This window comes from Trichosurus vulpecula, chromosome 4 (assembly GCF_011100635.1).
Source record: "Trichosurus vulpecula isolate mTriVul1 chromosome 4, mTriVul1.pri, whole genome shotgun sequence".
Taxonomy (NCBI): domain Eukaryota; kingdom Metazoa; phylum Chordata; class Mammalia; order Diprotodontia; family Phalangeridae; genus Trichosurus; species Trichosurus vulpecula.
In genome coordinates this window covers 185,698,623-185,721,137 of record NC_050576.1, presented here as the reverse complement: position 1 = coordinate 185,721,137, position 22,515 = coordinate 185,698,623, and the positions used below count along the sequence as shown (strand labels likewise).

At 38.7% G+C, this 22,515-nt stretch overlaps 1 protein-coding gene across 3 annotated transcripts in view; it reads left to right on the top strand.

Moving 5' to 3' along the window:
- The first annotated feature begins 3,717 nt into the window (after positions 1–3,717).
- CDK12 (cyclin dependent kinase 12) overlaps positions 3,718–22,515 on the top strand; it is a 57,560-nt gene continuing 38,762 nt past the window's right edge. For all 3 annotated transcript variants that reach the window (XR_005010186.1, XM_036754785.1, XM_036754784.1), the window contains exons 1-3: positions 3,718–4,787; positions 9,677–10,561; positions 20,300–20,476. Coding sequence is in view for 2 of the 3 variants with exons in the window: in XM_036754785.1 (XP_036610680.1) it covers positions 3,718–4,787; positions 9,677–10,561; positions 20,300–20,476 (2,132 nt within the window). In the remaining variant the exon portion in view is untranslated. The remainder of the gene's footprint in view (positions 4,788–9,676; positions 10,562–20,299; positions 20,477–22,515) is intronic.

Here is a 22,515-nt window from a genome sequence, read left to right as displayed (position 1 = left end):
GCTGAAAAGAAGAAGTCACCGAACATATTGGCTGGGTATACTATAAATTCATATTGTTCAGCTTCAGCTGGGTCCTTGGTGTAGGAAGCAATCCTTTTTTTTTTCCCTTCTTAATTGATTCCCCATCTCACTGCCCACAGAATCTATTCTGAACTTCTCCTCACTTCCTAGAGCACACCCTCTCCCACCTCACCCACTACCTCAGGTGAGGGTTTCTCTTACTTTACTGAAAAAATTGGAGCAATGGCTCCCCCTTTCCTCCTTTTTATTTCAAAAAATGTAGTATCTCACTCTCCTTTCCCCCATTCTATTACAATGAGGTGTCCATTTTCCTTGCCAAGGCCACATGTGCCCTTGATCCCATCCCTTCCCCTTACTTATCCTTCCTCCTTTCTCTCTAATCTTCAACCTCTTCCTGTGTGTTGGTACTTTCTCTATTGCCTTCAAGCAAGCCTAAGTCTCCCCCATCTTAAGAAGAAAAGAAAAACTTTTGATAAACTCAACATCCCCTCAGACACCCCCCTCCCTAAAGCTTTCCTACCTTTCTCAGCCAAATTCCTAGAAAAAGCTGTCTACATTCTTTGCTCCTACTTCCTTTCCTCTCACCTTAACCATTGCAATCTGGCTTCTGACTTCACTGATACAACTTTCTCAAGTCTTTCTTAACTGCCAAATCTCAATTCTCATCTTATTTGACTTATCTGCATTTGACACTGTTGACTACTACTCCTGCATACTTTCTCTAGTTGGGGTTATCATGACACTATTTTCTCCTGGTTTTCATGCTACTTACCTGATCACCCCTTGTCAGTCTCTTTTGCTGGCTCATCATCCACATCACATACCCTAGCTGTTGGTGTTCACCAAGGTTTTGTCTTGGCCCCTGTTCTCTCTCCATATTTTCCCTTGATCAGTTCAGCTCCCATGCTCCCATGCTTAATAATATCTCTTTGCAGATGACACAGATCTATTTGGGAACAAGAGAGAATTTATTAAGTGCCTATTTTATGTCAGGTATTCTGCAAAGTGCTGAGGATGAATGAAACAGTCCTTCCTCCCAAGCAGGTCACATTCTAACCAGAAAGACAAGAGGTACATATGTAGTCATATATAGAATGAATATAAAGAAAGTAAATCCAAGGCATTTAGAGAGAGAGAGAGAACAGTAGCATTTGGGGAGATTAAGAAAGGCTTCATATAGAAGGTAGTACTTGAGATTTATCTTACTTAAAGAGAAAGATTAGGTGAGGTGGAAGAGAGGGTTTGGTGGAAAGCCAGTTTGGTTGGATCACAGAGTATAGGATGGGGATTAGTGTACAATGAGGCTAGGCAGATAGTTTGGGATAAGATTGTGAAGGGTTTTAAAAGCTAAATAGAGTTTATATTTTACTCTGCAGGCCATAGGCAGCCACTAGAGTTTATTGAGTAGGGAAGTGAAACAGATGTGTGCTTAAGAGAAATCACTTTGGCCACTGCGTGGAAGAGATTAAACTGGAAAAGGGCAAAACTTAGGGCAGGAAGACTAATTTAGAGGCTGTTGCAAAAATATGAGCAAGAGGTGGTGAAGTTCAGAATCAAGCGGTGGTTGATTTGGCAACAGCTTCTCCCTGGAACTTCATATCCACATTATCAACTGCTTGTTAGACATTTCAAGCCCACTATGATTCAGCTGCTTTCTCCCTCCACCCCTGCTGCTCCCTTCTATTGGTAAGTTTTTTTTTCATTCTTCAGACTTCATTACCCTTCCCTTCTCCCCCAGCTTTTCAGCACTCTTTTACATATTGTGTTCCCTCATTAGAATGTAATATTTTAAAGGCAGACTGTCTTTCTTTTTGCTTGCATTCGCATCCCCAGTACTAAGTCTGGCATATGCTAAGTGCTTTATAAATGCTTGTTGACTTGATATCTGGAGATATCTCAAACATGTCTAAAACAGAATTTAGTAACTTTTCTCCCAAACCCACCTTTCTTCCAAACTTTCTGTTATCTGTCAAAGTTACTACCATTCTTTTACTTTCTCAGGTTCATAACCTTTACATCAATCCTTTGTTCCTTACTCTTCCTCACCTCACATATTCAACATCAGTCCAACCTCTTTACACTCTACCAACAGTCATGTACCATTTGAAATGTCAAATAAGCAGTTGGTGATGTGGGACTGAAGCTCAGGAGAGAAACTGTTGATTGCAAGTGTTAACCTTATTGATTCATCAGATCAATCACTTGTAGATACAAAGTAGTTTGAAGAGGAAAATTAGGTGGACCAGGGATGCCTTCATAGAGATAATTGCCTGAGTTGAGCCTTGTAATAGGGACCCCAAAAGTCTTTACCCTCAAGAAGCTTACATTTTATGGAGAAACCACCTTTATACATAATAAATATAAGATATATATGTATAAAGTAATAAATAAAAAGTAAATTATATATACACTATGTAAAAGGTAAATAACATATACTAAGTAAATTTTATACACACACAATATGAAGTAATTATATTGCCAAGATTAAGAACCTTGGTGACTAGAATGGATGGATGCATGGATGGATGGATGAATTTTATGATGTGTAAAGCACTGAGGATACAAATAGAAAAGATGGATCTGTCTCTCAAGGAGCTCACATTCTATTGGAGGAGATAATACATGTAGAAGATTTTAGCTGCAAGCCAAACAGGGAAGGAGAGTGGAGCCTTCGACAGTAACAAGAAAAGTTTGGAGGTGGGAAGGGTATTGAGGGAAAGATCCTACGGGGTAATAGCCATGTTTTCAGACTCCTGTGGGAGCAAGAGGTCCTGCAGTAGTCCTCTCAGGCTGCTGAAAGTGTATTAGTAAAGTCGAAGGCAAGGGCTCTTACAGTGTAAGGTTACTTACACTGGCTAAGGTAAGCTCCCGATAAAGTCTTGTTTAAAAAAAACCAGGATGTAGCTTATCAATAAAGATTTGTTTTAGTTTAAAAAAAAGAGGCTACCTATATTCTCGCGAGAGGTCGACGATTTGTTCGTCAGTAGTCTAACCCGTTCTCGCGGAGTTTGGTAGCGCCTGGAGAGGAGGGAATAAGGAAATAGGGAAGTGGAAAGTAGCCAGAGGCCGGTGTCTCTCTCGCGAGAGCAGAGCCGCTCTCGCGAGATTTGGGCGGCGTTTCCCACCCCCACCCCCAGCCTCAGCTAAGTGCCGTTTCGGTTTAACCTAGTGTGTGTGAGTGTGAGAGCGTGTGCGAGAGTGAGTGTGTGTGAGGGAGGTCTGAGGCGAGGGGAGCGGGTAGTGACTTCCCCAGGAAGGAGGGACAAAGGGAGCGGGGGGGGGCGCCCAGACCTCGGGCCCCCAGCGTCAGGAGGCCTCAGGGCGAGCCCGGCTGCCGGCTGGGGGAGGGCCCGCGCAGCCCTCACAGACAGGCCCGCCCGGAGACCGAGGCGGCCCCACAGCTGCAGGGGGCCGGGCCGGCCACCCCCACCCCCTGCGGGGCGGGAGCCTCTGCCTCTACAGCTTTTGAGGAGCTTTTTTTTTTCAGCTTCCCCCTCCCCGGGCGCTTTTCCCTCCACCTCATGTAGGAAGGGACTGAGGTATAGGGAGGGAGGGGGGGCCAGGGCGGGCGCCTTCCCCCCCCCACCCCTCTTCAGGAGGAGACTCTTTGCTGGGCGTGAGTTTGGGGGGAGGGTGGGGATTGACTTTGGGGATTCAGGGGGATTCCTCTCCCCTCTTGAAGTTAGGGGAAGGGGAATGCCCAATTCAGAGAGACATGGGGGCAAGAAGGATGGGGGTGGAGGGAGTTCAGGGGCCATGCATCCATCATCTCTGGGTGGTGGTGGCAGCTCCAACAGCAGAGAGCGGCATAGACTTGTGTCCAAACACAAGAGGCACAAGTCCAAGCACTCCAAAGACATAGGCTCTCTGGCCCCCGAAGCAGCCCCACTGAGCACCATGATCAAACCCCTGGTGGAGTACGACGACATCAGCTCTGATTCAGACACCTTCTCTGATGACATGGCCTTCAAGCTAGAGAGAAGAGATAATGATGATCGTCGGGGTAGCGATAGGAGTGACCGGCTCCACAAACATCGCCATCATCAGCACAGGCGTATCAGAGAGCTATTGAAAACCAAGCAGATAGAGAAGGAAAAGAAGGTGGAAAAAAACCAAGAAGCCTCCAGCAAGTCAGTGTCCACGAAGGACCGAGTTTCTGGGACTTCGAAACGACTGAACGAAGAGAATGATGACTATGGGAAGGCACTAGTATCCAAGAGTAGCAGTAACAAGGAATCCAGGTCAGCCAAATTCCATAAGGAGAAGACTCGAAAAGAACGAGAGTTAAAGTCTGGACACAAAGATCGTTCTAAAAGTCATCGGAAAAGAGACCCACCCAAAAGCTACAAATCAGTAGATAGCCCCAAACGCAGATCCAGGAGCCCTCACAGAAAATGGTCTGACAGCCCTAAGCAGGATGACAGCCCTTCTGGAGCATCATACAGCCAGGAATATGATGTTAGTCCTCCAAGGTCTCATACTTCCAGCAACTATGATTCCTACAAAAAGAGCCCAGGTGGGTCCTCACGAAGACAGTCAATTAGTCCACCTTACAGAGAACCATCGGCTTACCAGTCCAGCACCCGTTCACCCAGTCCATACAGTAGGCGACAGAGGTCAGTGAGTCCGTACAACAGGAGGCGATCATCCAGCTACGAGAGGGGAAGTGGTTCGTATGGTGGTCGTTCGCCTAGTCCTTATAGCCGAAGACGGTCTAGCAGCCCATTTGTGACCAAGCGTTCTGTGAGTCGGAGCCCTCTTCCCAGGTATGTGATCTTCCTTTTCAATTCGTTGCCTTGGGAGAAGATAGGTTTTGGGAGAGGGCTGGAATGCACTAAAGGGCCTTTGCCTGTCAGTCAGCAAGTAGTCAAGGACCACCAATGACCAATAACTTTTCTTGTTGGCTACCTATCAAGAATACATAAGCTCCTTTAGTCTTTAGGCCTTTAGGCCTAGTATTTTAGAAGTAGAAAGTTTATATGGTAAAACCTACTTCCATGGTAAAAACTACTTCTTGGCCCCAGCTCCTGCCTTTGGTGAGACTTTCCTCTGCAAGATGCAGTGTGAACAACCACCTCTTCCCTTTCCTAAAGGTGGTCCCACCAAAAAAGAATGAGACTCTGTGGGGACAATCCATATTCACTACTTGTTACATTTATAATTGTGGTCCAGATGTCCTGAGCTTGACAACCTATTCTTAATTAAAAAAAAAAAACTCCATTTCTCTTGAGGATATTTAGATAAGTTCATTTACAAATCAATAGTATTCTATTGTTTATCATCCCCATTCCCTTTTCATATTAATCTAAACTATTTTCTTCTAGTTAGTGTTTAAAATTTATCTTTTGAGAGCATGGTAAGGCAGAAATTGGTGATCAAGAGAAACAGGGTTCTTTTTAGCTCCATCATCAACTTCCCTTGTGACCATGGACCAGTCATTTCCTTTCAATAGATTGAATTAATGGCTAACTTCATAATGTCCTTAGGAAAAAGCATATTTTCTAGTTTGAGATTCACAGCTTGGAGTAAACTACTTATGGAAAGTTTTTCTTCCTCTGTGTTTTTATTTTCAAGGAATAGGAAACAGCAACCTTTTTTTCAAGCATACTTTTACATGCAGTCACTATGTTTATTCCATTTTTTGAAATTAATTTAGTGGAGATGTTAAACTACCCTTCTGCCTCTGTGTGTGAATGCCAGTCCTAGGAATGGAGCACGGAAGAATCTAGCACCATCCTTTTTTTTTTTTTGGAGGGGGGAAGGCAGGGCAATTGGGGTTAAGTGACTTGCCCAAGGTCACACAGCTAATGAGTGAGTCAAGTGTCTGAGGTCAAATTTGAACTCAGGTCCTGACTCCAGGGCTGGTGATCTACTCACTGCACCACCTAGCTGCCCCTAGCACCATTCTTAAGAGAATTTTTGCTAAGTCTATAAGGGTGTTAGACTAGGTGATTTATAACATCCCTTCCAACTCTCACATTCTGTTAAACTCTGAGGTTGTGTAATGGCTCCTTTAAGGGAGCTGGAGTAATTTTTAAAGAATTAGTTGTGCCACAGAGTATTGACAGTTTGCTTATATGGGTAAATTTTACTGAGTATTTCCTAGTAGTTATAAAATAGTTTTCTGAAAATATCATTAGTTCATTGTTCATTAATCTGTAGAATTAGGATACTATGTTAGATGGTCTCCTAAGTTCATTCCAACTTCATTCTGACATTCTTGAAATCCCAAGCTTCATTCAAGGCTCAAAGCACAAGAAACACTTTCTATTGTAAGGCCTTTCAGGATCCCTGTTGTTAAGGGTTCCACTTCAACCCTCCTGGAATTACTTTAGGCTTTCGTATACTTTGTATACATTTTGAATTTACTTTTCCGTGTACATGTTGCTTTCTGCCCTCTCCCCATTGAAATGCTTCTTGAGGGCTGGGATTGTTTTCATACTAGGTTTTGTCTCTTCAAAACCTAGTATGGTTCCTGGTATGTAGTAAGTGCTCAATAAATGCTTGTTGAATTGAAGAAGTGCCAGCAATAACTGCATTTTTGAGATGGTTGTTTTGGGCAGTGGTAGAAAATACTCCATCTCATTCTCTGTTTCTTTCCTCAATCATGTTGAAGTTTGTCTTATGGTGATATAAATTTTTAAAAAATAGAAAGTCAGGATGCAGATTTGATGCATATTTAATTCCTGGAGTCACAGTCATTTCTGTAGTTTTTTGTTTGTTTTCTTTAAAAAGAGCTTTGCCTTTATATAGAACATCAGTGTTGGTATTGCATGTGTATACATTCCTCCTCCATTTCATTGGCAATCCAAATGGTGCCAAAAGGTCATTGCACACTTGTCAGAGTGGATTGAACACGAACATGTGCCTTTCTGTGTCCATCTTTTGTGGTTTTTCCTTTTTACACTGTCAAAAGGAAGGAGGCAAAGTAGGCATTCAGAGAGTTTAAAAAAAATTAATTTAGACTGGCAACACTGTTAATGAAGCCAGAAATTCTGCATTAGAAATTACTATGTTGTAACTATAATAATTATACTTCAAGTTCAGGTGAGATTGGATTGGTTTAATTCAATATTGTAGATTTAAATTTGGAAGGAGCCTCAAAGGGCATCTAGTTCAACCCCCTTATTTTGCACTTGATGAAATAGACCCAGTGAGGTTAAGTGATTTTTCCAAGGTCACAAAGGTAGTAAAACATTAGAGGCAGAATATGAACCCAGGGCCTCTGACTCCATAGCCAGTGCCCTGTCCACCGTTCCATGCTGCCTTCCCAAGAAGATAAAGGTTTCCTTTTTCATAAAAGAGGGGAAATAAAGAATAAAATGTCTCACTTCAGCCTCCAATAGACTTCTCTATTTTTGTGGAGACACAATCATGGTGCTGAACATTCTGTGATATTTACTTTCAGTATATGGCTATCCAAACATGGGGCTATGTTAGGGGATGGGACTAGGAGTCAGAAGCTCTGAGTTTTAATCTAGTTTCTCTCGCATAATAGCTGTGTGACTTTAATCAAGTCATTTAACCTCTGAGCTTTGACTTCCGTCTTCTGGCAACTGGGAATTATAACGACTACCCTGTCTGCATCATAGGATAGTTTTGAAAATCAATTCAGCAAACATTCTAAGTACTTATGTACAAGGCATTGTGGAAGATAGGACGGAGTTCTTATTCTTGAGGAGTTTACAACCTAGTATTTAAATTGAATGAAGTATGTGGAAAACAATTAGAAAACCGTAAAGTACTACATACACAAGATAAGGTAGTAGAATTAGTACTAATAATTAATACTGTAGTATTTCCTTGGAGAATTTGGTTTAATTATTATATTGATAAAAGACTAAAGACAAATGGCTATAGTTAGTAGCCTTCTGTGAGAGTCGAAGCAAGTAGTTGAGCTTTTGGAAAATGTTTCCAAAGTTTTCCTTATAAAAATGAGGGTATTTCATTTTAGCCCTGTTACAATGGCAGCAAAGAAAAGCCCTTCTTTCAGTCAGATGTTTAAAAGAAGAACATAGTATTCTTCAAGGATACTTACATTTGATAAATCCACCTACAGACTTTTTATCTCTATAGATGTACATAATTTGACAATGGATTTATGTTGAACACTATAGAATGTGATGGTAAAGTTAGGTTTTTATCAGTGACTTTCTGGAGCAAACTTGCCAAATTACTGTAGATGATGTTGATGATCAAGAATAGACTATTGGATGAATTTGTGCTTTGTCCAGCCTGATTTTTAACAGGGGTGCTTCTTCCTGTACTCCAGGACTTCAAAGACACTTCAGTCAAATGGAATGAATAGTAGTTCATTTTTGATTTAGATTTCTGTTGTGGTGAGGTTAAGTTTTATTTCTCCATTTCTTCATAGTTTCCTTCAAGGAAGGAAGGGAGGGAGGAGGGAAGGAAGCAAGCAAGCAAGGAAGGGAGGGGAGGGTGTTTGGAAGTAAAGAAGTGCCCTGCCTTTATACGATCTGAGTTTGGGAGAAAGAGTATAAATCGGAACCTCTTTAAAGGGTACAGGGAGAGGATCTCTCTTTTTGATAAATCTTGAGCTTAATCTTTTTTTGTAACACAAATAACTCTAGATTTTTCTGGATTTTTAAAAATTCAGATTTTTTTCTTTACATTTGGATACAGTAAGGAAACACCTGTAGTATTTAAACCAACTAAAAATACAAAGTAGATTGTTTTAGTCCTAAAGAATTTGACTGAAGTTTGAAAGGTAAACAGCTACCTAGTCAGAAAATTTGGCTATCTGAGGCATGCAAATTACTTTTATTTCCTACAGGAGATCATAGCTTCAGGAATCTCTTTAATATTTTCACAACTTTTAAAAACATTTGAAATTAAAAATCTAAAATCTTTGTCTTTTTGTGTTATTATCATTGCCCCTTCAAAAGTACAAAAGAAGAGGCATATTTCCTTAGCTTAGTGAGTAGAGAAGAGCTTACTCTTGAGTGAAATGAGAAAAATATAGACAAAAGCTCTTTAACATTTGGAGTGTTAAACAAGTGTAACATATTTATTTTTAGATATTATTAAGATCATTAGATTCAGGTATGCTTGTGTCCAGCAGCTAGGTAGTGCAGATAGAGTTCCAGGCCTGAAGAAGCATCTTCCTGAGTTCAGATCTGGCCATAGATGCTTACTTGCTGTTCACCCTGAGCAAATCACTTAACCCTGTTTGCCTCTGTTTCCTCATTGGTAAAATGGCAAAGCACTCTGCTAAGAAAGCAGATCTTTGCCAAGATAACCCCAAATGGAGTCCCAAAGAGTCAAAAATGACTGAAAAACAGCTGAACAACAAATGCTTGGGTGTCCTGTAGCAATCAGTTGCTGTCCATTTATTTTTAAGGTAGATCATAGGATCATAGATCAAAAGCTAGAAGGGATCTTCAAAGAGAGAGACAGACAGACAGACAAAGAAATTGAGGTCCAGGTGACTTGTCGAGGTCACACAGGTAGTAAGTAGCAGGCAGAGTTTGAGCCCAGCTCTGAATCTAGAGCCAGACTTCCTTTCACTACACTGCACTGTGTGTTAATTTGAGTAATGTTTTTCCCATCTGCCAAAGCTTATTATACTAATTCTGTTTTCCTTGAATATGATTGTGAAGGAGTCATTTTTACCACTAGTCTCTTCTCCCCACAGGAAATCAGTGAAGTCTAGAAGTAGAAGTCCTGTATATTCCAGACATTCATCTTCCCACAGCAAAAAGAAGCGATCTGGTTCACGCAGTCGACATTCTAGTATCTCACCTACCAGGCTCCCCTTAAACTCCAGCCTGGGAGCTGAGCTCAGCAGAAAGAAGAAGGAAAGAGCAGCAGCAGCAGCTGCTGCAAAAGTGGACGGAAAAGAGGTGAAGGGGTCACCTGTAGTTTTGACTAAAAAAGAAAACATCTCAGGAGAGACTAAAGAATCAAGCCTTGAGTCTAAAAAGTTATCTAGAGTTTTAAAATCTGAAAAATCTGCTTCAGATACAGAATTGGTAAACTTAACACATCTGAATACAGAGATAAAAACTTCTTTAGATCCAGGAAAAGTAAAATTAGATGAGAACTCTGAGAAGAAGCATCTTGTTTCTACTAAAGACTTGAAATCACAGGGATCAAAGGACTCTAAACCCATAGCATTGAAAGAAGAGATTGTGGCTCCAAAGGAATCAGAGACGGTGGAAAAAGAGGCTCTTCCGCCTCTTCCCGCAATTACTTCTCCACCCCCTCTACCGACTACCACCCCTCCACCTCAGACGCCTCCCCTGCCACCTTTGCCTCCATTACCTGCTGTTCCACATCAACCACCTCTGCCACCTCTCCAACCAACTTTTAGTCAGGTCTCTAATTCTGTCACCCCAACTTTGTCATCTGCTCACCCAAGGACATCTGCTCTATCCTCTCAGGCAAACTCTCAGCCCCTTGTACAGGTTTCTATGAAGACACAGGTGTCTTTGACAGCTGCTATTCCACACCTGAAAACTTCAACTTTGCCTCCTCTGCCACTTCCACCCTTACTTCTTGGGGAGGATGACTTGGATAGGTAAGTCTACTAGATGCCTTTTTAAAAGTTAACCCTGATACTCTGCATGTCAAGTTATATATGTCTTATGTTTAGATTCTGCTTAGATTTAGGTTTAGATCTGTCCACCCCAGCACTGCTTTTAATATCACTGTTTTGAATAGGGTACTTTTTTGGTTTTTGGCTTTCATTGGAAAAGGGCAGATCTAGGGCTTCCATTAGTTACAAAAATTTGTGGTAATAAAGGAGGTCTGTTAACCCCGTAACTCATTCAGTTTTTCAGTAAAACTGTTTTTGATTCGAATCAAAGGTTGTTATAGTTACTTTTAAGGTAAGGCAGCATGGTATAGTGAACTCGAAGGTAAAATTCAAGTCAGTAAGACCAATCTGCACTTCACACTATCTTTGTGTGTGAAGTGAAGCCTCAGTTTCCTCATCTATAAAAATGGAGCTAACACCTATAAAACCCACCTCACCAGGGTTGTGGAGAGGTCTGAGTGAAGGAATATACATAAAGTGCTTCACAAACATATGATAAATCTTAAGCTGTTATTTACCAATTTCTCTCTAAAAGGTAAAGAACAGATAATTCCAGAATCTTCACAAAAGACAACAGTTGAGTCACATGGAGTTATGGGAGGGTGGCATTGAAGCATAAATTTGATTTTATGGTAGACATTTGGAAATTAGTTTACCCATGTCCTCTGCGTGACTGACTTCAGGCACTACTGGGCAAACATAACTGCTTAACAATTACATGTGCTATGGCAACTCCATTTGTTACTGTTTCTTGCCATTAGTTTTTTTATTCCCCTGAACCTGGATTGCCTTTATTGCAACATTCTTACTCTGTACACAGAAAAATGAGTACTGCTGAATTTTTCACCTTCCAGTTCGATCCCTAAACTTCAGATTTCCCTAAGTGATATTGGTAGCCTGAATAGTACCTTTCAGCTCTTCAGACTTATTTTCAGTCATCCCCAAGCTAATCCAGATGTGACTTTTAAGAAAGAGAACGGCATTTCAGATAGACTTTGTTTTTTTCTATCTGTATCAGCTCTCAGTAATTTTTTAAAAAATAACTTGTCACGTTCTCTCCATAGTAGCCAGTAGTTATGATCACAAGATCTTAACTTTATAGCTGGAAAAGGGACCTTGGAGATCCATGTAGTCTAATTCTCTCTTTTTTTCAGATGAGGAAGTTGTTACCCAAGGTCACATAGCTAATAAATTGTTTGAAGCAGAATTTAACCCAGATCTTCCTAATTCTAAGTCCAGTATAACACACTGCCTTCTTATGTCATATACCAAGAATTTAACAGTAAGAGCAATAGAAATATTGTTCCTTGAATTTATGTAGAAACTTTAGTTGAAAATGCTCAAAGTCCTCATAGATGAAACATGGATTTTTTTTAAATGTAGTCCTGTTGGGAGGGGAAAGGAACACTCTCTACCCTCATCTAAAGGGACTTACTCCCTGAACGCCCTGATTCAGATGTTAGTTTTCATCTATCATTGTAACTAAGAATTTTGTCTTTTGGAAGCCAGGTTAGCTACTTTTCAAGTCAAATTGAAAGTACATTAAATATTTTTCAGTCAACTGATAATGTGTGGAGCACTTGAATTTGCCTCTAGGTTGGATTGTTTTTATTAAAGCCATGCTGAAATGCTTATTTTTTAGGTGATGAAGTGGAAAGGAGAATAGAATTGTCATGTGTATGTACACAGAAAAAGTTGAGAATGAGACAGGTTTTGGGAGCAGAGCAGAAAGAGACCTATTAAGGTCCTTCCCTGAACTAGGAGAATTGGTATGGGAGAGTTGTTCCCATTCCTGACCCCCTCCAAAAAAAAGATCTCCTTTAGTATTATGTACCTATTTGGATTTTGACTTTTCACACCTTATTTCCCAATATAATTTTTTTATTCTTTAAATGTGCTACTATATTAGGTACTTGTAAAAGATAAGTGGAATATTGGGGTAATTAACTATTTTTGATGGTAACATTAGGGGTATCATTTTTTTAATTCAAGAGTTTGGTTCTGTTTTTTTAAATAAAGAATTTAGGGTTGTCCCTTTGTATTCTAGCCTTTCTCATTTATATGGAAAATAATTTAGGAAACTGAATATATTATTGTGCTTTCTTTTTGAAGAAAAGCTGGAAATTTTCTTTAAATCAAATTTGCATTTTATTTTAGACAGAAACTTGTTAACGCAGGTCTCAGTCTAGGAATAAGCTAATTTTTAGATTTAATTTTGTTCCATTCCTTATAATACAGCTGAAGATCAGTGTATAGCAAATACTGCTGATTCATGGTTTCAGAAAGCAGAAACTTCAGGCACATAACTCATAGCCACTGATCTTTCGTTAGCATTTTGTCCGGACACATTAATTGAGGGTTTCCCTTGACAGGTACAGTATCCTTGGAAATGGCTAAGTTACGTCCTCTTCTATTGAGAGAGTCATTTTGTTTACTTAGCTACATAAATCTTTCTTTCCCTTCATGTGCCCCATCATGCTTTCAGTGTAGCCTGTCTTTTGCTGACAACTTCATTCATATTGGAGTTTATCTTTGTTATGTGTTATAGAAAAGGACTGTCCCCCAATAAATAATGACTATCTTGTGAGAAAGAGAGGAGCAAGCTACACTTGAGATCAGATTTTGGTTCTTATGATGGCACATATTTATTGTTGATGACACTGGTTGAAGATTTTGTTGATGCATGTCATGGCTTTTGTTGCTTTTAAAGGCTTCAGAAATGAGTAGTGGCTCATTTTTCATCGGCTTGTTTTGCAGTGGGAAGGAAAGGGTGGGTGGTTGCATTTTTAAAAGCTATGCTGTTAAAATTTAAAAAATATTGACAGTTCTACTAAATGCACACAGTTAATCACCATGTAAGCTAAATTGTAAATCCTGGGTGTTTTTATATAATACTTTAAGGTTTGCAAAGGGCTTTGATTGTGTTTGACAGATGAGGAAGCTGAAGCCAGGAGAGGCCAAAGTGACTTCCCCTGTTCTTGCCAGAGGCTAAGTGTCTTGTCAGCTAGTAGTAGTCTGAGGCAGGATTCCATCCTCCTGGCTGGCTGGAGGATGGAAGAATTTATCCAGCAACTATCAACTAGACCAAGCTGCCCTTCACTAAATAAAGATTGCATGGAAAGGAAGGGTTTTAGGTAAAATACTAATATGAACTCTTAAGAGTTCTTTTGATTACACAGCTAACCTGTTCAGTACTCTTAACATACCACTACCATATCACCATAGTCCGAAAAGGATATGCCAAAGTTTGTCATGGGACATTAATAAAAGCTTGTTGAATTCAATTGATATCAGCATTTCTTGGATCTAAGTCATCAGATATAAAGACTTTTCCTGACTATACTTTACTCCTTTGTGGTCAGATCCCTAATTAGACTGTACCCTTCCAGTGCCTGCCACACTCACAACAGTGGGGTTGGGGAGAATCAAGATTCTGTTAGACACAAAATGGAATTTGTTGTAATAGGCCTTTATTGGCTTTGTTCATGTGCCCTAACGATATGTTCACGTATATATTAACCAAGATCCATACTTAATGTAATGTGGAGTTGCTATAAGCTTCAATTAGTTTAATAAACCTATATATTAATAAACATATTGGAGTATGTTTCAGGCTGATAATATAATTTTTCATTTTCCCAGAAAAAAGTTTCTTTTTTTTAAACATAAATTTTTATTGATATCTTTTGTTTTTATCACCTAAATTACCCTATATTCCTCCCTCCCCCAAGAGAGTCATCCCACATAATAAATAATAGCTTTAGAGAAAAGGAAAAAGAGAAAAAATGATCAATTCGTAGAAAGAAATCTGAAAATATATGCAGTGTTAAACATTCATGGACCTCCCACTTCTACAAAGGAGCAGGAGAAATCCTCTCCTATCTTTAGGGCCATGCCTTTTCAAAAAAATTTTTGTAACATTCACTTTTGGTTGTTTTGTGCTTATTATTCTTTCTATTGTCCTTTTTTTCTTGGCTCTGCTTTACTCTACATCAGTTTATATAAGTCCATATTTTTAGAGCACAGTAATATTCCAGCACATTCATGTGTCACAGTTTGTTTAGCCATTCCCTGGTCAATGGGTATCTACTTTGTTTCCAGTTCTTTGCTACTACTAAAAGTGTATAACCTTTTCTACGATAACACTAATGTCAGCCAAAAAACCCTAGAGACATCAAAGCATAAATATAAAATTTGGAATAATAGTGAAATGATAAAGGCAAGACATTTTATCTATTGTAGATGTTCTTCATGTCTACTGGGAGTGGGAGGGAAGAAAAGGAAACAGGTTTCTGTAGCATAATCTTTTTAAACAAGATAGAAAGAATTCCTGGCATCATTGGTTAGTAGACACAGAACTGGTGAAGTGAGGGAAGTTATCTCTTTCTCTGGAAGTCTTTTTTTTTTTTTTAAAATAGAATAGTTTCTTTCCTTTTCTATTCTATTGATTTTCAGATTCAGACTTTTTTTCATAGTAATGTAGAATGCAATTTGTGGATAAGCTATGCCAATTTTTCCAGAGAAGGGTTTGTACTGTCTTTCTAGACACAGTTAATTAGCCCTGCTTTGCTGGATGTGATGTAGTATAACACATCAGTGTAATACAGTTAAATTGTGCTGTTTTCGACTTGTCATATTTTTCTAATATGAGGTTAAAATGATGGAAGAAGAAGAAGGTGGGAAGGATACATTTTACACCAACAGTAGTAACATTGTTCATTGCTTAGTTCTTATATATTGAAAGACTTTCTTTCTTATTGATGCTTTTGGAAAGTAGTTAGTCTTTTCTACAGAAAGAGCAAAGTGCTTTTAAAAGTACCTTGAGGGAGGGAGACCCAAGATGGTGAAGTAGCAGGAAGAAAAATACAGCAAGCTACCCACCACACATGCATAAACACAGAATTTCAAACAGATCTTGGAAACAAATCAGACCAAATCCTGGTGGGGATATCCAAGAAAAAGGTAGGGGGAGATGGGTAGATAGAGAAGTTTACAGTCCTTGGGAACAGGGTCTGGTCAGGGGCCTCCCACATGGAATATTTCAGTGCCTTGGGACTGAAGCTGAGCCCAAGGGTAAAAAGCCCAGATCCATACTAGGACATCACAACCTTGTACAGGGTGTGGGAACAGGTGCCAATTGACAACTTGGTCCATCACTATTTAGACACAAATCCTGGACAGACTGAGGGGAGGACCTTTGTCCAAGACTAGTATTCTAAAGTAAGGAGTGGTCCCAGGCCCTGGCTACATATAAGAGAGGAGCAAGTTTAAAAGCAAGCAGCAGTGTGACTCAGACTCCAGGAATAGACCAGGGTCTCATTTCCAACTTCTAGCCTAATCTGAAGGGGCAGCTAGGTGGCAGCAGTGGATAGAGTGCTGGGCTTGGAGTCAAGAAGAGTCACCTTCCGGAGTTCAAATCCAGCCTCAGACACTTACTAGCTTTGTGACACAGAGCAAGTTACTTAACTCTGTTTCCTTCAGTTTCCTCATCTCTAAATGAGCTAGAGAAGAAATGGCAAACCATTCCAGTACCTCTGCCAAGAAAACCCCAGTTGGATCATCAAGAGTCAGTCATGACTGAAAAACAACTGAACAACCAACCTAATCTGAAGCTACAGAGGAATAACCAAGGTAGAAATCCCAAACCAAAGGGAAGCCTACAATTTTATTACTCTGAACTAGTAGAGCTTTCCAGCTTTCTGAATGCAGTTGAGTCTGTCCAGCAGCACTATACTGAAAATCCAAAGGAGGCAAGTCCATAGCCCTGTTGCTCATACTCAAAACTGGGTGAGTAATTTGCAGAGCTCAGATATAGGGCAGATAGTGGTTAAATTTGCCTGTATCAGCCTTCTTTGGGAGTACTGAAAGGTTACAGACCTCCAACCTGAGCTGTCCCTGAAATCATGGAATAATACAACACTCAGTACCCCAAGAAAGTAGCAGTAGAACCAGCCCAGACATTCCCTCCAGAAGCGCACAGGGCATAGGCTAGAAGAATGAGTAAACAAAAAAAAGAATCATACCATAAAAAGCTATTATGGCGATAGGGACACTCAAATCACACCCAGAAGAAGGCTTCAGAATATCTACAAATAAATCCTCAAAGTAAAACACAGCTTGGGTACAAATTCAGTTAGGATTATTGAAGGAATGAAGTAAGAGTAAAGTTTTTATAAATGAAGTCAGAGCACCAGAAAAAAAAATAGGGAAAGAAATGAAAACTATGGAAGAAAAAGTTGGAATGGGAATTAACAAAGGTGACAAACACTGCAAGCAACAAACTCTCTGAAAATTAGAATGGACCAGATAGAAACTGATGCCTTCATGAGATAAGAAACATCAAAATAAAGTCAAAAGACTTAAACAAATAGAAGAAAATTTAAGGTTTCTAATAGCAAAAACAACTGACCTGGAAAACAGATTGAGGGAAAAAAAAACTGAGGCTCTTTAGATTACCTGAAATCAGTGAGCAAAAAAAAAAGCCTAGCCATTATATTTCAAAAGAAATCATAAAAGAAAACTGACCAGACCTCTTAGAACCAGAGGACAAAGTGTAAATAGAAAGATTCCTCCTTTTACTTCTTGAAAAAAATCCCAAAATGAAACTCCCAGGAACTTCATAACCCAAATCCAGAGCTTCCATATAAAAGAAAAAATATTGCACGCAGCCAGAAAGAAAGAATTCAGGTAGCAGCTGCCACTATAATGTAGCAGAGAAGCCGCAGTACCGTATTCCATAAGGCAAAGGAAATGGGCTTATGGTCAAGAATGACCTAACTCAGCACAACTGGAATATGATTCTACAGGCAAGCATGGGGGTGAGAGAGTGTATCGTCATGAGATTGAGGACTTCCAAACATTCCTGATGAAAAGATCAGAACTTCTTAGAAACTTTGAATTGCAAATACAGGAATCAAGAGAAACATCAAAAAGTTGACATAAATGAATCATAAGGTGCTAAACAAGGATAAACTGCTTGCATTCTAATATGGGAAAATTTTACATGTGTCCTCTCTGACCTCTACTATCATTAAGGAGTCATAAGAATCTAATAGAAAGCTTGAGTGGGATTTTGTTAATATGTCTTTTTAAAATTAAATTTTATTTTCAGATCCACATTCTTTCCTTCCACCCTGAATCCTCTCCTTTGAGAAAGCAAGAAAGAGAAAAACCCTTGTTAAAAATATATATAGTCAGGCAAAACAAATTCCGCCTTTGGCCGTGTCCAGAAAACACCATGGGTTCAATTATATCTTGATGATCTGCAAAGAAGAATAGAATACACCAAGGAAAGGGGAAGGGAATGGTCAGAAAGAGAACATTATAGAAAATCATCTCATATAATCAGAGTGTACATGTGGAAGTCTATGCAAATAAAAGAGGAAGGATTTGGGTGACTGACACGTGACACTCACTCTCATCTGAACAGATCACAGGAGGGAAAAAAAACAATCATACAAAGTTGGGTACAGAAATAGAAATACATTGCATTCAGCAGAGAAATAGGGAAAGGAGAGAAGAGAGAAGGTAGATTAAGGGAGGTATTGGTCCTAAGCAAAACAAACTCTAAGCATGTACAAAAATATTTATAACTAACTTTTTGCAGTGGCAAAGAATTGGAAACTGGGAGTGCCCATCATTTGAGGAATGGTTGAATTTATGGCATAAAAAAAGGACATACTTTTGCATTGTAAGTAGTGATGCAGGGAGTGGTTTCAGAAAAACCTGGGAAGACTTGTATGCACTGATGCAAACAGGTTTGGAAAAACTTAACTCTGATCATTGTAATGACCAACCAGGATTTGAGAGGTCTGATGATGAAATATGCTGCCTACCTCCTGATAGAGAGGTAAAAGAATCGGAGTGCAAAATGAAGATTTTTTTTTTCTATATCCTATGTTGAAATTTGTTTTGCTATACATTTTTGTAACAGGTGTTTTAAATTCTTTTTCTTTCGGGGAGTAAAAAATAAAATTTAATTAGAAAAATTAGAAATAGAGTAAACTGAATGTCTCAGCTTGAGCTTTTTTGTAGATGTGGATTTGTGATCCCTATAAATTTCTTTCTCTATATGTGTGTGATAACATGCTGCTTATCTTGTAATATGTTAAAGTAGATTAAGAAATAGATAGGAAGCCAAATGAATTTTCCAGTCTACTTCAGTTAAGGCTACTATCTTTGTATCAGTAGCCATTGCTGAACTCTTTGATTCTAGTACAAAGTATTTCTTTCTACTAGCTGCTCCAAAAATGAACCTAAAGAAATTGTTCGGGTATTTTTCCTTCTTCTCTGTGTAAAAGATCAAGATAAAGATAATTATTCTGATCGATCCCTTAATCAACAAGTATTTATTAAATGCCCTATATTTGCCAGGCACTGTGCTTTGTTTACAAAGCCACTGGAATATCAGTTTATCATTTTTCTCTGGTTTTGTTTCCCAGTTTTATGATTTTTTTCTCCCTCTTTCCAAAATACCATTAAATATACAATTCCCACTTTAAGTTCTTTCCATATTTTTGGTAATATATAAGATTTAAGTTATTGAACTCTTAATATGCAGATGTCGTGTTGTGTTTCTTTTGAATCTGTTGAAATATAGAAGAGATGATGAGCTTTTTATATATTTGCGGTGATGATCTGTGAACTGAAGGATTCCGCTTGGCTTCATTTTGGTCATTTTGGTGAAAAGCTAGAAGGCACATGATGGAATGATAGACGGGCAGTAGACATGGTGGAAAAAATGCTACTCTAGAAAACGGGAGGCCTGGATTTGAGTTCTGGCCTCTTACTAGTTTTGTGACACGGGGCAAGGGTTAAATGGCATTTAACTTCTCTGAGCTTCAGGGATAATACTTCTGTAACTTCAGAGAGTTGTTGTGAGGAAAGCATTTTGTAAACCCTAAAGCTATACAGCCAACTCCAGTGGCTTCCTTTTGCCTCTGGGATAAAATACAAATTACTCGGTTTAGCTTTTCAAGCTCTATATAGCTTGGCCCCAACTTATTTTCCAGCCTTATAGGGTGTTACTCCCCTTCCTGTTCTCTGAGATCTAGCCAAACTGGCTCTGTTCCTCACACACATGGCACTTTTCTTATCTTCTTGCCTTTGCACTGGCTGTCCCCCATACCTGGAATACAATTCCTCCTTAGTTCCACCTCAGAGAGTCTTTCTCATCCTTTAAAATGTAGCTTAGGCACCGTCTTCTTCCTGACAATTTTCCTGGTTTTCCCCCAACCACTAGTACCCTCCCTCCCAAACTACATTGTGTTTACAATAATATATGTATTAAGTCACTAGATAGATATGAATATAAAATCTACACATATATGCTACATATATTTGCAGAACTACTTGTCTGCCTCATTAGAATGTAAGCTCATTGCCAATAGAGATTGTTCGATTCTTTGTACTTGTATCCCCAGCAACTAGTTCAGTGCTTGCCATATAGTAGGTACTTAGTAAATACGTGTCGATTGATTATTATATAAATCTGAACTATAGAAAAGCCAGTAAGAGTAGAATTTGGTAAAGAAATCATAAGTAATACCTCATCCTTGTTCTGAGAATTCATAACTGTATAGATTTGTTATTTTAAAAGGAACAATAATTTGTAATAATATCTCTTATTCTGCCTCATAGACAAACTTCATATTCTTTGAAAAACCATAATTTGTATATCCCTTTAAATAGTTGTCATCTCTCCCTCTTACTCTGTTTTAGTCCAAAGGAGAGTCTTCCTCCAAAACCTATGAAGAAGGAGAAGGAACAAAGAACTCGGCATTTGCTCATGGACCTTCCTCTTCCTCCAGAGCTTCCTGGTGGTGATCCATCTCCCCCAGATTCTCCAGAACCAAAGGCTGTCACCCCACCTCAGCAACCATATAAGAAGAGACCAAAGTAAGTTTTTTCAGGGAATACACATCTGTTTTTGTCTTAATTTTGACCATGTTACTTAGTCAACTCCAGTGGATTCCTGTTGCTGGTAGTGTTGAATATAAACACTTTTGTTTAACAAGCTTTTAAAGCTCCTTATAACCTTGCCCCAGTCTGTCTTCCCAGCGTCATTGTGTACATGAGGTTAGAAACTCTTCAATATACGCTTTCTAGGTCATACTGGCCTTTTCTCTGTTCTTCCTAACTCTGTCTCCTTTCTCTATACCTTTTCATTCACCGTTCCCCATGCCTGAAATGCACTCTTACTTTTTCTCTGCCTCCTAGAATACCTCTTTTCCTTCAAGATGCAACTCAAGCAGTGCTTTCTATGTAAAGCCTTTCCTGATCCCCTCAACTACAAATGCTCTCTTACCCAAGCTAACCTGTATTCAACTAGTTTGTATTTTCTTTATATTCTATATACGCTTAGGTATAACCTTGCCTCCCTGGTTATGTTGTAAGCACCTTATTGTTAGGGGTTGTTCCATTTATTTTATTTGTTCTCCAGAATGTAGCACAGAGCTAAGCACCTAGAAGTTTAATAAATGTTTGTTGATTGATTCCTCTGCCATGCCTATGAAGCCGGTAGAATTACAGATGATAGACTTGAGCCTAAATTCATCAAATATTAAATACCTGTTGAATACATAATAATGGGTTAAAATTCTGGTGAAGGTAGAAAATAAGTAGAACTAATCCCTACTGACTAGTTTCAAGCCCCTTCTGAAATATTTACAATAGACTTAGCAAACTATATTACAGTTTTTGTTCCTTTTTACTTGTGTCTTAAAGTTTTTGAAAAATTGACCATTTCTCAGCTTTATAACCAACTCATTTATCCTTCTGTGTTTGTTAAGTTAGGGATACTTTAAAAGTCCTGAGGTAAAACAAGCCTTTTTCATCAGGGTGACCAGTATAACATATAGACTAGTGAAAGAATAATAAACAAGAAAACTGACCTCTGGAATTATAAAAAAAAAAAATTTCCTTTTTGTTATTAATATTTCCCAATACAAAGAACAGGAAAAGAAGACTATATATGAAACTGAATCCACTTTCTGTACACTTTGGTTTTTAACTATATTTTAAATTTAATTTGGTTGTTTCCACATCACCCAGATTTTTTCTGTGCCCCTCTGAATTTCCTTCTCTCTTATGTGTGTTTTTGAAATATTTTAGTGACATTTTTTTTATTATCAATATCCCTGCTTCCTACTCCCCATACTCTCTGACTCCCTCCCCCAGATAAAAATCCTCCTTTATAACACATACATATAGTTACGAGGGAACTTTATTATGAGTGAAGGCTTTTATTAGAATAGAAGTAATGATAGTGATGCAAAAAAAAAAAGGAAGAAAAGAAAGCAGAATACTATTGAAACATTTAAAAAGACGTAGAAGAAAGCAGAAGAAAGTTCAGTAGGGGATACAGGCCATGTAGGTATTATGTATAGTATCTATTTTGAAATAGTGATATATAATTTTTCATAAGAAAAAAAGTATAATCAAGTAAAACAGATCCACACATTGGCAGTATCTGAAAATGTATGTGTCATTCTGTCCCTCTATTCCAGCAGGTCTTAACTTTCTTTGTGTGTGTCATGTACCTCTTGGGTGGTCTGGTGAAGCCTATGGACTCCCTCTCAGGAGAATATGTTTAAATACATCAAATAAAATACAGAGATTACAAAGGAAACTAATTATATTGACATAGAGTTATAAAAATTATAATAAAACAAGTTGAGGGTTGAGAATTCCTATTCTAAGTCAGAAGAGTATTTCTACTCTTACCAAAAGGTAGAAAGCATGTATTCATTATCACTTGTGAGGTTATGATGGGTCATTGCATTGATCAGCATTCTTAAGTTTTTCATGATTGTTTTCCTTCACAACATTGTGATCATTTTATAAATTGTTCTGTTCATTCTGCTCCTTTCATTTTGTATCAATTCACACAGGTTCTTCCAGTTTTCTCTGAATCTGACCCTTTCATCATTTTTTAT